Source organism: Typopeltis vanoorti, chromosome 17, assembly GCF_054136105.1.
Source record: "Typopeltis vanoorti isolate ZY-2024b chromosome 17, IOZ_Tvanoo_1.0, whole genome shotgun sequence".
Lineage (NCBI taxonomy): Eukaryota > Metazoa > Arthropoda > Arachnida > Uropygi > Thelyphonidae > Typopeltis > Typopeltis vanoorti.
This window is the reverse complement of record NC_143565.1, coordinates 85,371,230-85,387,494: the sequence shown is the minus strand read 5'-3', so window position 1 is coordinate 85,387,494 and position 16,265 is coordinate 85,371,230. Positions and strand designations below refer to the sequence as shown.

The window sequence follows — 16,265 nt, the reverse complement described above, 5'->3', positions numbered from 1 at the left end:
TGAAAACATGGTGGCCTCACCTAAACTCACAAATAAAATCTTTCATGCAGATCTACAGTCACCAGAAAAATCAACAGAGGAACATTAGAATCCGACAACTTCAAGAACAGCTCAAGTATCTCCCATGAGAAAGCCCTGAATATCATTCAGTCCAAGCCATGCAAAAAACACTTAGAATTATCTACAAAAGGTGCCCTACTTAGATTGCTCATACACAAGTAAATCTTTCATATGTCTCCACAAAATATTTTGTCTCTTTTGAAAAAAAATACCAGGCAGCAAACTGCATCTCTGCTATTAGACTTCAAGGTGGCAGCATCACAGAAGATCCAAGTAAAACCACTTCTGAAATCCTACAATACTACAAGAATGCATACAGCTCTACAGGAATATCCCTTAATGCCATTCACAAAATACTGAAAGAAACAAGAAAAATCTCTGCAACAGATTGGAACCACTTAGAAAACCCAATCACTCTAGATGAACTGAAAACTGCATCTGTGTCCTTGTCAAATCTCCCAGCCTTGATGGTCTCACAACAGTGTTTTTCCAAGTCTTCTGGAATCAACTTGGACCACTTCTCCTTAAAACTGCAAGAAACCTACCTCAATGGGCTTGCACAATCCGTCACGACCTCAGTAGCTCGACTGATACCAAAGAAGGGAGACCACGCAGATATCCGAAACTGGCGTCCAATCTCACTAATCAATACAGATTGAAAAATCATTTCCAAAGTTATTGCAAACTAAAGCCAACACTGCCTGAAGTTATTGGCCAACATCAAATTTAATCTGTTCCAGGAAGATCAATACTTCATCCATTTAATAAGAGACCTCATCCACATCGCAAACAGCCAAAATGAAAACCTGGCACTCATCAACCTTGATCAGGAGAAAGCTTTCGACAAAGTAGAGCATGAGTAGAACTTCAGTCTGACTATTGTTTTTGTCATTCATGATCACCTGATGCCATCTGTCTTTTACTATAATACAACAAATAATTTGAGAAATTATACAATTATCCATTAATGAATGTCATACTTGTATGCAAAGAGTTAATTTTGAAACAGGGTTATTCATGTCCCACATTGTTCTACTATACTAACATTGGGTTTTAAGCTGCTCACTGTATGGTGCTGTAGTAGCATGTACTGTGTATTATAGCTGTAAATGCACATGTATGTGCTCTGGGTTTGGTTTGCTTATTTTGGAAGGGAAAAAACCAGATTCCAGGAGGTGAAAGGGAAGGTATAGTCAATTTTTTCTAATTGTCTAGAACCATCTCCACTTGAAAATGACTTTGGTTTGAATTGCATCTGAACTGAGATTAAAAGAGCATACATAAAATCCTTCTATCAGGGAAGGGCTTTATATAAGGTTATATAACACATTAATAATGATACAAGTACAATGAAACTGGATTTAAAAACATATCAAACTAAAATATACATAAACTTACAGTAATAAATTCAGATTGTAAGAAAGAGTCATCTTTAATAGCTTCATATACTTTTACCACAGAGCCATTTAAATTCACAACAGCATGGCTAACATCAGGAAACTGTGTAGATGAATGATTCCCCCAAATTATTACATTTGCTACATCGCTAGGACTTACTCCAAGGCGAGATGCAATCTGAAATAAAAGTAGAGACTAATTTTTTTCTTTGCCAATAAGCAATCTCATAAATAGTAACAAATTCTAACCCAAACATTCTGCAATGAAAGAACATGTTAGAAGAAGTTTATCTTCAATTTAAAAATAATTGTATTCAAAGTGCCCCCAAATGAGGATGTCTTTTCTTTTTAACATTTATTTCATATAAGAATACATACTATCTTCCAACACACAATTAGAATGTTTCAACACCACAAACTCTGTTGGGATGTTGAAACATATAATGAATAATAAAAAATAATATTAAGTACCAAAAAAGCCTGGGAGACCAACACAAATGATAGTCTGTTTCCAAGATAATTTTTTAGTCTATACTCAAAGAGATGCACCAGATTTTGATAGTATACAACTAAGAATTCATTATTAGTTTCCTATATATATATTAAATTCAATTCAGATCTGATTTCCTCAGCTCTTACGTTTCAATCATCTAAAATTTGCATCAATTTACCTCCATCTTAATTTATCTTCCGAGTCTTTATCCTGTTCATTTGTTTCAAATGCTTGTTTTGCTGATCCTTTCATTCTCTTTAAGTGAATAATAATATCAATATCATGGTCATTTAAAAGAATGAAAGGATCATTTTTGAAAATTTCTTCGTTTTTTAAACACAGTTCTGACATCTAGTTAATCACCCCCCCTCTTTTTTTTTTTTTTTTTGGAGCTCAGAAAAATTTCTCTACTTTTGCAGAACCTTTTGTGGGACAACAGATACAAGTAGATTTTCACAGTCCAATTTCCCATTTCAATGGGAAATTGGATTGTGATCAACTGTTTGCCATTAAGATTATTTTCATGTTTAGTGTTGGATACTGTAGCTACACCTGCCTTCCAGTGACCATCATTGTTTGATGTAATTATTTACAAGAAATAATTACACCTTGTAATTATTTACAAGAAGCTTATCCGTTTTGTCTTCTTGGTTTCAGTAACACCAATTACATTGACATGGTACTTTGTGCTTATCTAATTCTTCTGCTAGTTCCATTTATTTTCCATTGTTGATGACCATCTTGAATTCTGCTGATAGTGAAATTGAACTTATTCCAATAACTGACTTTTCAGCTATTCATCTTGGTTCCCCTGATGAAAACAATCAAGGCTTTGTTTAACATTTGCACCCCAGCCAGCATGACATTTCATGTTTTAACATAATTTCCTTTTTAGTTCAAGCCAAACAATTTGACAGTACATTCTCAATTGTTCAGTATTCAGGTAGATACTTGCAGATGAGGTGCACCACAAGAAGGTTAGGACTTGACATCAGGTCAAAAGCAGTCAGTTCAGTTCTGTGCATATTGTTTAATATGTAGAGAATTGAACTGAATTGAGAAAGATATATGTAAGTTTTCTCCCAGTTATCTAACTTTATGTGACCAATATGCTTTATCATGATCAACCAAACTTAACATTTCATTATATTATATTCACATGATCTTCATTCTCTCACACTCTTTGTGTCTGTGTGGTTAGCTGAGTGGCTATGCGCTTTGTAACCATATGCCTGGGAAAGGAGTGTCCTGGGTTCGATTCCCGTCGCCAACACGAGGAGCTTAAGGATCTTTCTCAGACATAGCCAAGTTAGCTGGTCTTGGGCATGGCCTGCAGGGTTTTTCCTCCCACAAGCAGGTAAACTGGCCCCGTGAACACACATGCATCTACAGACATAGGACATGACATACCTAGAGGCATAGGGCTAGCCACCTTATCCTCGGGACAGGTACGGCTTAGAAGGGCTAAGGATAGCTCTGAAACAGGCCATCAGGCCTAATATATGAAGGGAAGAAGAATTCTTAAAGTTATAAAAATATGTACTCATTTAGTCAAATACAAAACTAAAAGAATTTATAAAACTAAACTGACAATTTCAATGAAATTTTAGTTCAAAGCACATATAATCACCAACTGATTCTCATAACTATCTTTGATAATCCTTCTACAACCAGTGCATCTCTTCTGAATATTTTCAATTCTTTTGCCATCCCTTTACAAATCTGAGGGGAGTGAGAAGTAAAGCTGTAACCAGTAATCTACCTTTTCTGGATAGCATTTTTAAGGAGTTATTGGTGAACTATCTCAAATGTGAGAACAATATCACAGGGCAGGCAAATTTGTTATATACATATATATAGTGTAAGGAACTGTATAGATGAGAAGAAGTATCTTAAGCAGAAAACCAGTTTTTCTGAAGGCCGAAATAACTATGGATGTGATAAGTTTGTGAAAAGACTAGAGGTATAAGCTAGCCCAACCTTATCTAGAGATCTAGTATTACCAAAAGTAAGTGGAAGGGAAATGAGATATTTTCTTATGAGAAATAAGAGAGGAGTGTTTGGTAGCAATGCAGCTTATTAGGCTGTCCTCACTTTACTGATATGGAAATCAATGTTTAAGGAACTGACTTCATTTGACAACTACAAGGATTGTCAAACTAAGAGGAATGGAGTGCTGTCATCAGCAAAACTATGGATAGGATTTCAGGTTAATAAGATACCATTTTTTTATATACAGGATGGTGAGAATGGGCAAAAATAGTCCTGAATGCACTGGTGAGAAAAACTGAACTGAAAATGATGGAAGTAGACCTGCCCTAGAAGTTTAAAGCAAACACCAAAGTTTCTTCAAACCTTTCCATGAATTGTGGGTAATGCTGGCTAGAGCAAGAGAAATCCATATTGGCAATCACTAATTTGTGGTCCTCCAGGCTGTGAAGAGTCTTTTTAGATCCTTCCAAATAATATTTCCTGTAGTCTGTCAATCAATTTCCAAACATTGACAATGTTTGGAAATTGATTGAGCAATCAATTTCATGGAGCAATCCCCAAACTTATTTGCCACATTTATCAGTGAGTTCTTATGTGGAACATTATCAAAGACTGTTGAAATAAATAAATCACCTAGCCATTACATTAATATTTCCCTCTTCATACAAAAAAAAAAAAAATGTTTGGTATGAATTATCTTAAAGAAGCTATCCTGTGACCAGGAAGATATATCATCCTACCTCCAACTTGATCAATTGTGAAATATTTAAGACAATTTTCCTTTCATATACTACCATCAGATAAATCCTTTTCAAGCATTTCTTCTTCTATAATTAGTAAGAAAACTTTAGGTTAAGGTAGAAATGTCAAACCGAAAGTGATAAATCAACATAGTATATAATTTTGGAGTAATAGATACAGAGCTGGTTTTATCATTAGTCAAACCTAGGCAATCGCCTGGGGGCGGTAAGACAAATAACCACATGTGTAGGTGTATGTGTGCTTGTGCGAGTATTACAAAATATATAGAGAGAAACAATGTATAGGGGTGCCAAAATTTTCTTTGCCTAGGGGCATCAGATACTCTCAGACAGGCCCTGTATACATATATTATCTAATGCCTTTTTATTACCACAACATGGAGCTCTTTTTAGTCCTAAACCAGCTAATTCAAAATTAGTGACAGTCAGTCTCTATCCTTAGAAATCACTAACAGCTGGGCTCGCAACTTTTGATGATTTTCAGGGCACTGTGGAATGACAAGACTTTCATGATCCTAACACTCTCATACTGTTGAAATAAAGTTCTATGGTCAATTTCTCTGAGATACAGGGTTAAAACTCAAGTTTCTGGGAAGAAGTACCCTACTACAAGAAGGAAGAATTTTTGGCCTTGATTGGCTCTTCCTGGCCACAGGTTATTGGCATTAGTGAAACATGGCTGACGGAAGAAGATATAGTTAGTGGGATAGAATGTGTAGGTTATAGTGTGTTTAGGAGGGACAGAGAGAATAAAATGGGGGGAGGGGTATTATTGATGATAGCTGATGAACTGCAGCCAAGGAGAATTGAAGTTGTATCGCAGGATAGTGAAAGGAGCTCATTTGAGGCTATTTGGTGTGAGATTGAGACTGGCAGAATGAAATATACAGTTGGGTGCTGCTATAGACCAGGTGATGGAATAGATGGTGGAGTAGTATGCATAGGGAAATTGATGAAATGAGTGGAAGGGGGGTAATTATTATGGGGGATTTCAACTATGGTAACATTGATTGGAAGGAGGAGAGGACACATGTGAGGAAGGAAAAGGATTTTATTCAATTATTAAGGGATAACTATCTGAGACAGCATGTAATTGAAAATACTAGAGGTGTGAGAGTGCTTGACCTGGTAATAGCATCTGAGAATTTGACTGTAATGAATATGACCATCTTGCCACCTATTGGTGAGAGTGATCATAAGGTCTTGACCTGGGAAGTGGCTAAAGGTGTTGAATTTTCGATTAAGACAGGGTATATGTGGAAATACTGTGCTGAGGAGTATGACAAGCTTAGGAGATTGCTTGGATCAGTGCCATGGCATGTACAACTGCAAGGGCTGGACGTTGATAGAGCATGGGAAGTGGTCAAGGAGCATTTACAGGAGATAATGGCTGATTGTATACCTAGGGTCCGAATAGTAAAACAAGTAGGGGTTAAATGGATGAATAACACCATTAAGCTTGAGCTGCAAAAAAAGAAACAACTGTGGAGGGAATTTAAAGAAAGGGGTGACCTGCAGGCACACGAACGGTATAAAGTGCAGGCCAGAAAGGTAACAAGTGTGGTAAAAAAGCAAAAGCGGATTATGAAAGGAAACTAGCTTTGCAAGCAAAAGAGAATCCCAAACAGGTCTTTCAATATGCTGCAAGCAAGAAAAAAACTGTACACGGCAAAATGATTTTAAGGAATGACGATGGTAAGGAGGTCACTGAATCAGTCGATATAGTGGAGTTACTGAGCGCGCACTTTGCAAAAGTATATCATCCAGGTGGTGACATTGAAAAAATGAAGGAACCATTAGTCTATACGGGAATAGTGATGAATGAAGTGGAGGTGACTAGTCTATTACAGAACCTTAATGTGAACACATCTGTTGGATTGGATGGTATACCGGCATGGGTCTTGCGTGAAGCGGCTAAAGAATTATCAGTGCCCTTGAAATTGTTGTTTAATCTGAGTCTCAGGTCTGGTTTATTCCCGAAGGTGTGGAAAGAGGGAAAAATAGTTTCACTGCATAAAGGAGGATCCAAGACTACGGTTGCAAATTACCGACCGATCAGCATATCAGGAGTCGTTGTCAAAGTCTTAGAGAAAGTAGTCAAGGGAAAAATACAGGAATGGATTGATGAAAACGAGATACTGTACAGGGGACAGCATGGCTTTGTGAAGGGTAGATCATGCTTCAGTAACTTGCTCAAGTTTTATAATAAGGTGACGGCTGAACTGGATAAGGGAAATGGGTTTACAGTGATACTGCTGGACCTGGCAAAGGCGTTTGACAGGATACCACATGGAATACTAATTCGTAAACTACAACATATGGGAATGGATATAGGATTGGTGAGATGGATAGGTGGTTGGTTGATGGAGAGATATCAAAGAGTAGTTTATTCAGGAGTAGAGTCCAAAAAACAGCCTGTGACTAGTGGTGTGCCGCAGGGTTCTGTTCTTGGCCCACTGCTGTTTAATCTGTTCATTAACGATATAGGGAAAGATCTAAGTGGAACAATTCATTTGTTCGCTGATGATGCAAAGTTGGGTAGGGCAATAGTGAATGCAGAAGATGTCAAAGTCTTGCAGGATGACTTAGATAGATTGGAGTTCTGGGCTAAGGAGAATGGATGTCAATTTAATGTGACAAAATGTAAGGTTATGCATTTTGGGGTGAAAAGATTAGCAGCAGTATACCACATTGGTGGAACTGTACTCCAGGAGATTGATGAGGCCAGGGACTTGGGAGTGTTGGTGGATAGGGAGATGAAGTTTAGGAGGTACATTGCAAAAGTAGCTAAATCAGCTCATCAACTCACTTGGTTGTTGAAAAATACCTTGACGAGCAGAGACAAGCAAGTTATTGTACCTCTGTACCGAGCCTTGATAAGACCTCATCTCAACTACTGTGCCCAGATTTGGTCAATCTCAGTTCCTTCTCGATGGGGAGGAGGTGGAGAGGATCCAGAGGCGAGTGACTAAGATGATAACAGGTCTATGGAATGAACCATATGAGAACAGGCTGAAGATTTGTGGGTTGCAGAAACTAGTTGATAGGCGGAGGAGGGGAGATATGATTGAGACATTCAAATTGCTAAAGGGATTCTATAGGATTAGTTCAGAGGATATTTTTGAGATCAGGACTGGTGGTGGGAGAACTAGGGGACACCTATGGAAGCTGGGCAAGAGTGTGGTTAGCAGGGGTGTTAGAGCTGGGTTCTTTACTTTTAGAGTGGTAAATGAGTGAAATAAGCTGCCAGAGTCTGTTGTGGGTGCTATGATGGTGAACGAGTTCAAGACAAGGTATGATAGATACTGTGAGAATGTAATCGAATAGTTGTGTGGACATGATGTTTAGGGCCTCCCTCTATGAGTCTAAGAACTCCTGGAGTCACCCGAAATAATAATAATAATAATACTACACCAGTGATCAATTAACTCTGGAAGTGACTGTGAAAAAAAGAGCCTAGCAGAAGTCCTCATCATCATCAAATTCCTGCCATGTACCCTCAAGGGGTGAATAGGATATGATAGTACTACATGAAAAATTTACATTACTAACTTCGTATCTACAATTTTCCTACAGATCAGTCTGTTACTTGTCAAGACTCCAATTTTATCGGATCTTATATTTCTGTCATCTAAAGCACTTTGTACCGTATCAATCCACCTATATCTCTGTCTTCCACCTCTGGGTTGTTTACCTGCCAACCTGGCAGAGAACACTTGTTTTGCCAATCGTTCCTCATCCATTCTGTTTAAACGACCATACCAGCTGAGATTAGCTCTGCTAACGCATTCCTGGATGCTGACAATGTCAAGTTCTTTCCTAATTTCCTTGTTTTTAATATGATATTGCCATTGATGCCATCTGTTCACGCCTCTAATCTTTCTCAGGATTCTCATATCTGTGGTCTCTAGTCTTTGGTCAAGTGCTTTACTTCTGACCCAGCTCTCAGATCCATAAGTTAAAACTGGTTTCAACACTGTCTTGTATACAGCTAAATTAGCTGTATACATCACAGTGTTCCAACTAATTTCTCTCTTATTCCACATGAATTTATTCAATTTATTTCCTACCATACCAGCTTTATTGATTCTTGTCTATTTCCATATTTAATTTACTATCTTCACTAAAAATCGTGCCTAAGTAGGTGAAATCTTTTACTTGTTCCACAGGTTCTCCATTCACAACGCAGTTGACATTTTCAATGATTCAATGATTCTGCCTATTTTCATTGTCTTTGCCTTTTTATTGCTGACCTTCATACCATATCTATTATAACAGTTATTCAATTTAGTCAAGGAATCTTGCAGACTCGTAGCGGATTTGATAAGTATAACATCGTCCTCATAAAGCAAAGAGCTGACATTAGCATCTCCAATTTTGATATCATGTTTAATACCACTTTCCTTCATAATATGATCCATATAGATAATGTACATCCTTGTCTCACAACATATTTAACATTGAACCATCTTCCTGTACTTCCACCAATTCTAACTGCTGACTTACAACTCAAATAAAGACTAGGTATTGCTTGTTATAATGCCCCATTGACACCATATAACTGTAGCGTATTGAATAGCTTCTCTCTCTTGGCACCTTATGATTTCTCCACTATTTGTCGTAAAGTGAAGATCTGATCCTGACAGCCTCTATTTGGCTGGAATCCAGCTTGTTCTTCACCAAGCTTTTCTTCTACAATTCTTCTCAACTGTTTCTCAAGTATACTTGCATATATTTTACCAGGAACACTCAGTGGGGAAATACCTCTGTAATTCTCACATTCAGTTTTATTTCCCTTTTTATATATGGGTACTATGAGAGATCTACTCCAATCATTGAGAATTCGTCCCACTGTCCAGGCCTTCTGAACTATGCAGTGCAGCCACTGCAAGACTTTAGCATTTCTGGTCGAATATTATCTACTCCTGCTGTCTTTCCATATTTTAAGCCTTTGATGGCTTTTTCTGATTCAAGTATGGATATGTATTCCTGAATGTATGCCTGTTGAGTGTTTTTTTTACCACTGTGCTATCACTGCTTGTTTCATTTAGCAATTTCTCGAAGTAATTACTCCATACTTCAAGGATATCTTTTTCTCCCGTTTTCATGTCACCTTTATCATCTCTAACTCCTTTTACAGTACTCTTTCCTCCATTTCTAAGCTTCTTCAACAGCCTCCAAAATATTTTGCCACCGTTTTGATATTTATTTTCTATGTTCTTGCCAAAGTCCTCCCATGACTTTTGTTTAGCTAGTTTTACACAGTGTTTAGCTTTCTTACATTTGTCTCTGTATTCTCTAAGAGCACAAACGGACTTATCTGCCAGGAACTTTTGATATGCTTTCTTCTTTTCCTTCACTGCCTCTTTAACTTCCTGTGTCCACCATGGAATTCTAATTTTTCTATCTTTGCAGACAACCTCACCACATGCCACTCTGGCTGAATCAATGAAGGTTTTCTTCAAGACTTGCCAATGAATCTCTAAAGTTTGGTTCCTGTTCTCAAACTCTTTCATTTTTTCTTCAATAATCTCTGTGTATTTTAGTCTACAGTTCACATATGAGAGCTGCTCAACTTTTAATCACTTTAAAATTTTCTCACATGTTATTCTTTTCTATATGAAATTCAATTTTATCCTGCTCAAGACTAAATAGTGATCACTTCCAATTTCAAATCCTCTGTACACTCTGGTGTCCTGCACAAGGGAGAAAACACCACTATCAATAACATAGTCAATGAGAATTAATTGACAGGCAGATGGTAAATCCCGTTTTATTTTATAGCCGGGTACGAAACTCGGATCGAAATCCATCGACATCCATAGAATTTCAATGCCGAAAAAACTATCGGCAGAACCAACTGTAAATGATCACTTGGGTAGTACAACACCAGGGCAACTCCATGCAAAGGTGGAGCTAGCTCCATCACTAACTTTAAAATTTGGAGCTGGGTTTTACATTATCTCTCATAATGTAAAACCCAGCTCCTAAGAATACCTTGTACCCGGCTATAAAATGGGATTTACCATCTCCCTGTGAATTAACAAATTCGCCGGTAAAATAGCCTTTTGGCTTATTATCTTTGTAATTAACAACATTTAACAATATATAGCGAACCACTTCGGCAATTCGATAGTAGAGGTATGTAAGTTTCAGTTCACTTAAAACCTTGATATTCCAGGTCTACCTACTCACTGATGAGACCTCAAAAAAGGTTGAAACCAGTCTGGGTAGCGACCTCTTCTCATAATGTAAAACAGTATATATATACATCTCTTAGGAGGTGGGTTTTACATTATGAGGGAATAGTAGTGGGGTTTGAGTTTTTTAACCATGTCTGGTGGCCAAGAAGTGACAGACTTGAGCAGTTTCTCTGTTTTATCCTTTATCCTTTTTGTTAGGTTAAAGTTAGTGACGGAACTTGCTCCACCTTTGCATGGAGTTGCCCTGGTGTTGTACTACCCAAGTGATCATTTACACTTGGTTCCGCCGATAGTTTTTTCAGCATTGAAACTCTATGGATGTTGATGGATTTCGACCCGAGTTTCGTACCTGGCTATAAAATAAAATGGGATTTACCATCTCCCTATCAATTAACAAATTTGCCGGTAAAATAGCCTTTTGGCTTATTATCTTTATAGTGAATGAGACTTTTCTTATTTCTTGCCTCTTCTATAGTTCGCCCACCGATTTGAGGTCCCTCGAAACTACTGCGCATGTCAGAAAAAGGAGAATCCATTCCGATAATAGGGTAATCAGTCTGTCTTCTGGGAGGTAATAATAAACAAACTGAGTTTGTTTATTATTACAGAAAATTTAGCTTTTCTTTTACGAACATTGTTGTTTTTAAAGTGTAACTATTTTGCTTGTATAACAGTTGGAAAAATGTACGTAGAGTGTTAATACGTGCAAATACTGCGTTCTACATAAAACAATGTCACTTCGCTCCATGATAAGTTTCCTTTTATTCTGGGACTTTTTAAAACAAAATCCGATTTCATGAAGTATTTTCCTTAAAGTTTCTCTTTTCCAAGGAAAATTAATTTTTTCTTTAAGCACAGGAATCAATTTCGGAACAGTTGGCACTCTTTTCTCGAATACGTAAAATTCGTGAATAGCTCTTCTTATAACGTCTACATCAAAATCATTCAAAGCTACGGTTTTGATGGTTTTACTCTGGCGCATTTTTTTTTTTTTTTTTTTTTTTTAGGAGATTTAAATTTTGGCTTACCTTCACCTTTTGATTCCCTACGAATTCTTTTAACAGTCGACCCCGATACGCCCGCAATTGCACTTGCACGTTTTATGACTTGAGAAAGGGGAACAAGAAGACGGCCTTCTGACGATTCTTTTTCGCAGAATGTCAGCACATTATTCAATATTCTTTTGCAAGAGCTACTGAAACGTGTAACAATAGAACTTGTGACTGTACTGGATCCATCATACAAATTAATAATAAAAAAATAATGCAAAAAGAGAACAACAAAAATCAAGCTAGTACTAGTACAGCGACAGACAAGAAAGCACGTGATTTTGCATGTTGGCAACCAATTCATACATCCTTCATTTCTTTCTCCCCTTCAGCATGAATCGACTATTCTTGGCACAAATCCAAGAAGGGATCTAGAAATGGTGGGCGAACTATATCAATGTGAATTTGTGCACATTTTTATGTTGGAACATGGTGTTAGTAATAACCAGTCCATGTCCTGAGCAGAAATCCAACAAATATTTGCCATTATTATTAGCTTTGCTCTTTTCTCAAAATTTTCCCAATATACTTTTGTATGTCTGACAATCATTTCCTACTCTGCTATTTAGATCCCCAACAAGGACCAACTTTTTCTTTTTCATTGTGTCAGTTGGTTTTTCTAAAGCATCAAAAAATTCCTCCACTTCTATCTTAGTAGAACCTTCTGTGGGACAATAGGCACAAATAAGTCTCACTGTCCAGTTCCCTATTCTGGTATTTGCGCACATCACTCTACTTGAGACTGCCTGCCATTCAAGAAGATTAGCCTCGTATTTAGTGTTGAATACAATGGCTACTCCTTTTCCTTGACTGTCATTTCCTGAATATAACATTTTGTATTTATTGTTCAGAAAAATCTCACCAGTTTTTGTCTTTTTTGTTTCAGTCACCCCTATTATGTCAATCTGGTACTTATCTAATTCCTCAGCTAGCTCCATTTCTTTGCCATTTAGGCTTCTTATGTTGATAGTACCGATCTTTAACTCTGGTGATACTGAGTTGGGGTGTTTTTTCAGATTTTTTCCAGTAGCTGACTTTTCGCCGTTCACCCTGGTTCCCTGGTGAAAACAATGGGGGCCTTGTTTAACCGGGCGACACTCCAGACGGGCATGAAATTTTGTCATGTTGTACCATCATTTTGTAATTTGGTTTAAGGCAATAAAAATTACAATTTGGGCGGCTAAATCCCAAATTGCCAGCCCATCCGTGTTCGTTCAGTATCCAGGTAGATATCCAACAGGGTGCACCACGAGAAGGTGAGGATTGGACATTAGGTCAGAAGCCCTGGTCAGTTCTCCGCATTCCTTTAAAGGCTATGTGGAGGTGTCCTCTTAGTTATACAGCTTTGACCCTTAAGCATCCCCTCTAGCAAAAGTCTTATTTAGTAAATGGCATTGATTTTATAATGGCCTTTCTTCTGTTTAGAAGTGTTTCCCAAAGTATGTACTTTAGGAAACTTTTATATTTTTGTTGCTGTATTGTCACAGATAAGCAGCACAGGTCTGTTCTATAATTAATTTTTCAAGACTAAAAAATCTGAAGGAAGTTTTAAACAAAATGTGTCTCTTGGCAAGCACGACTCACCTCATTGACAGCATGATCATCTTTAACACTATGTGGTGTGAAATACTGGCATTAAAATTGGAAATTCAAATAGTTTGAACCATGCAGTCGGAACTTTGCTGATTTTCAGAATCATTTATATCTTAAATTTTAATGGTCCTCGTTGATTGTTTCATCACCTGCATGCATTTACTGGATTTTCTGTGCTTGGACTTCAAAATAAAACAAACAAAATCACCTTCTTGAGATGAAGTCCCACTTACAGATAAAAATAAAAAATATAGAACTGATTTCATGAAACTAATTTCTTCCCAAGAGAAACAGTTTGTCTCATTAAACTTTTTTTCATAATTGAGAATTTCATTATTTTTGCATTTATCATATACTGGATTCGTATCATTAAAAATGTATTTAATAATAATAATAAAATATTTCACATGTTTGCAGTTTATTGGAATGCAAATGTTAAAAAATAACTACCTTTGTAATTATTTGTGTCTGAATGAAGTATAACATCTTCCAAATTGCCTTTTCCTGAGAAAGAGTACACCAGTGTTACTAAAATTTTGAGAGGGAGGGGGTGTATGGGAACTGAAAACTTGGGAAACACTTGTCTAGACCATTATAGATTCAATTCCAGTTACCACTGACCTTCGGAGTTGAGCACTGGAGAAACTCAATGTGGTCAACTCTTGACATTTTTTTGGAAATATGATCGGATCTAGCACAGAGGCCTGCTTAGCAAACTATCACTTTATGGTCTGCCTTTACCATTTGCAAATCAGTTGCCAGCCTTCTTTCTAGTCATTCACTATGTGATCACTACTTGAAGAGATGGATAAGCTCCATCTCTTTGAATTTCTCCACCAGTAATGGAATAACCCCAGGGTTCTGTACTTTCACTTATGCACTTCCTCCCACACATAAATGATCTTCTCCCTCTCTCTGACCTCAAATACTATTTGCAGTTATGCCAATAAGAGTACGTTCAATTTGTCTTAAATTCTGTAGCACACAATCATTAAAATCATAGAAATCTTCCATAACCAATACCTCTCTGATCTTGCTATCCTTCAGTGTGGCAAAGATAACCTTGTAAAATTCAAAGGGGTATATGGGTACTGAAATAAAGTCCAAATAAAATACCAATAAAGTCCTATTTCATCTTTCACAAGAAAGATCACACTCACTTTGCTTCCCCTTATTCTTGATAATACTATCTCCAAACATGATCATGTTTTCCTTCTTAGATATACACCTCTAACCTCTTCAAGCCAACGTATCTTGGCCACAGTTTTTTTTTCCAGCCTCTAAGAACCTGGTATATTTTTATGTTCAAGATGCTACTCACCTGTACAACTGCTAACGCTAGAGCAATCTCATATTTGCTCAACCTTGGAAAACTGCTTCCACATTTGAAGTGGTACACCTAAAATCTCTCTCTCATTCTCTAAGAATGCCTGATGCTATTGAAGATAATCTTATTAATTGATGAGCCCTCTCCCACACATTTACACAAATTACTTTCTCTCACAGATATTCTGTTCCATCTATTACTATTACATGGATGATGTTCTGTTGAACTGGCTGCCATCACCTTCTTCCAAAACTGTAACAATTAAGGTGCAGCTTCAAACTTACAGAACAAATTTCTCTTCCTCCTTTCCATTTAACCATCCATCTGTTTTTTAAAATCTCCAAAGGCAACCTTTAGCTGCTCAAGAAAATAGTTTCCTTCTTTCCTCTTATTTTCTCTCTCTCTCTCTCTCTCTCTCTCTCTTGTGCACATATAAACAACACTAGTGTACTATAGGTCTATATACTACTAGTGTACTATATATATATATATATATATCACAAGTATGACTAGTATGACTGCTATAAATACTATATTACTACAAAGAACATGAATGTATTTGATTTTAAGAGGAACCTGTGGCATAGTAAATTAAATAATAAAGAAAATGTAAAAACCACAGTGATATCTTTAATTAGTAAAAGGACAAATATTTCTTACTAAAATTAATAGTACATCTTCAGTGTCTGTTACAGTAATAGGAATGAAATATAAGCAAAACGTTCGGTGGATCACCTATTAAAATACAATTGTTACCGCATGCTAGGAAATAATAGAAAATAACAAATTTAATCCATTAAGATAAATGGTTTTTTACACAAGATAAAAGTCTCCCAGATCTTTGAGAGAGAAAAGTCATTTCTATTTAAATTCGGTCGGTGTAAGATAGTTTCACAACTTTCTTTGATACTCAAGTTATTCCCACTTTCGCTAGATTTAAAGAAACAATTCAGTCGCCTGGAGCCCACTCTATTTATATACGTGCAAGTTTTTCGTTAATTCGTAATCAACTTTGTACTGCCAAAAGAGAATTAGCTTCTAATATCAATTCTATATCAGTTCTCGAAGAAGACATTTCAGCTGTTCTTAATGAAGATTTATTGAATATTGTTCTTCACTTATCAAAACAATCCTTATCCTGGTCATATGAGAGAAATTTTCAAAATCTTATGCAAAAATACAATTCCTTTATATAACAAGCAAAAGAAAAACCTTACCTCTGATAGTACGTCTACAAATAAATGGATTGCAAACATTTCCGATTGCCTGTTATCCAACGTTGAAACCAGTGCTTTAGTAAAGGGCCTTGATTTTGCTGTTATTCCTTCACGCATTCCTGATCTTGATTTCTTACATAATATAGAACGCAATCTATCCCTTCCTAGCGAAG

The 16,265-nt window shown here is 36.8% G+C and overlaps 1 protein-coding gene across 1 annotated transcript in view; it reads right to left on the bottom strand.

Moving 5' to 3' along the window:
• Mdh1 (malate dehydrogenase 1) overlaps positions 1-16,265 on the bottom strand; it is a 112,920-nt gene that overhangs the window by 12,257 nt on the left and 84,398 nt on the right. The window contains exon 6 of the mRNA XM_090407587.1: positions 1,459-1,635. Within this exon, the coding sequence (XP_090263713.1) occupies positions 1,459-1,635 (177 nt within the window). The remainder of the gene's footprint in view (positions 1-1,458; positions 1,636-16,265) is intronic.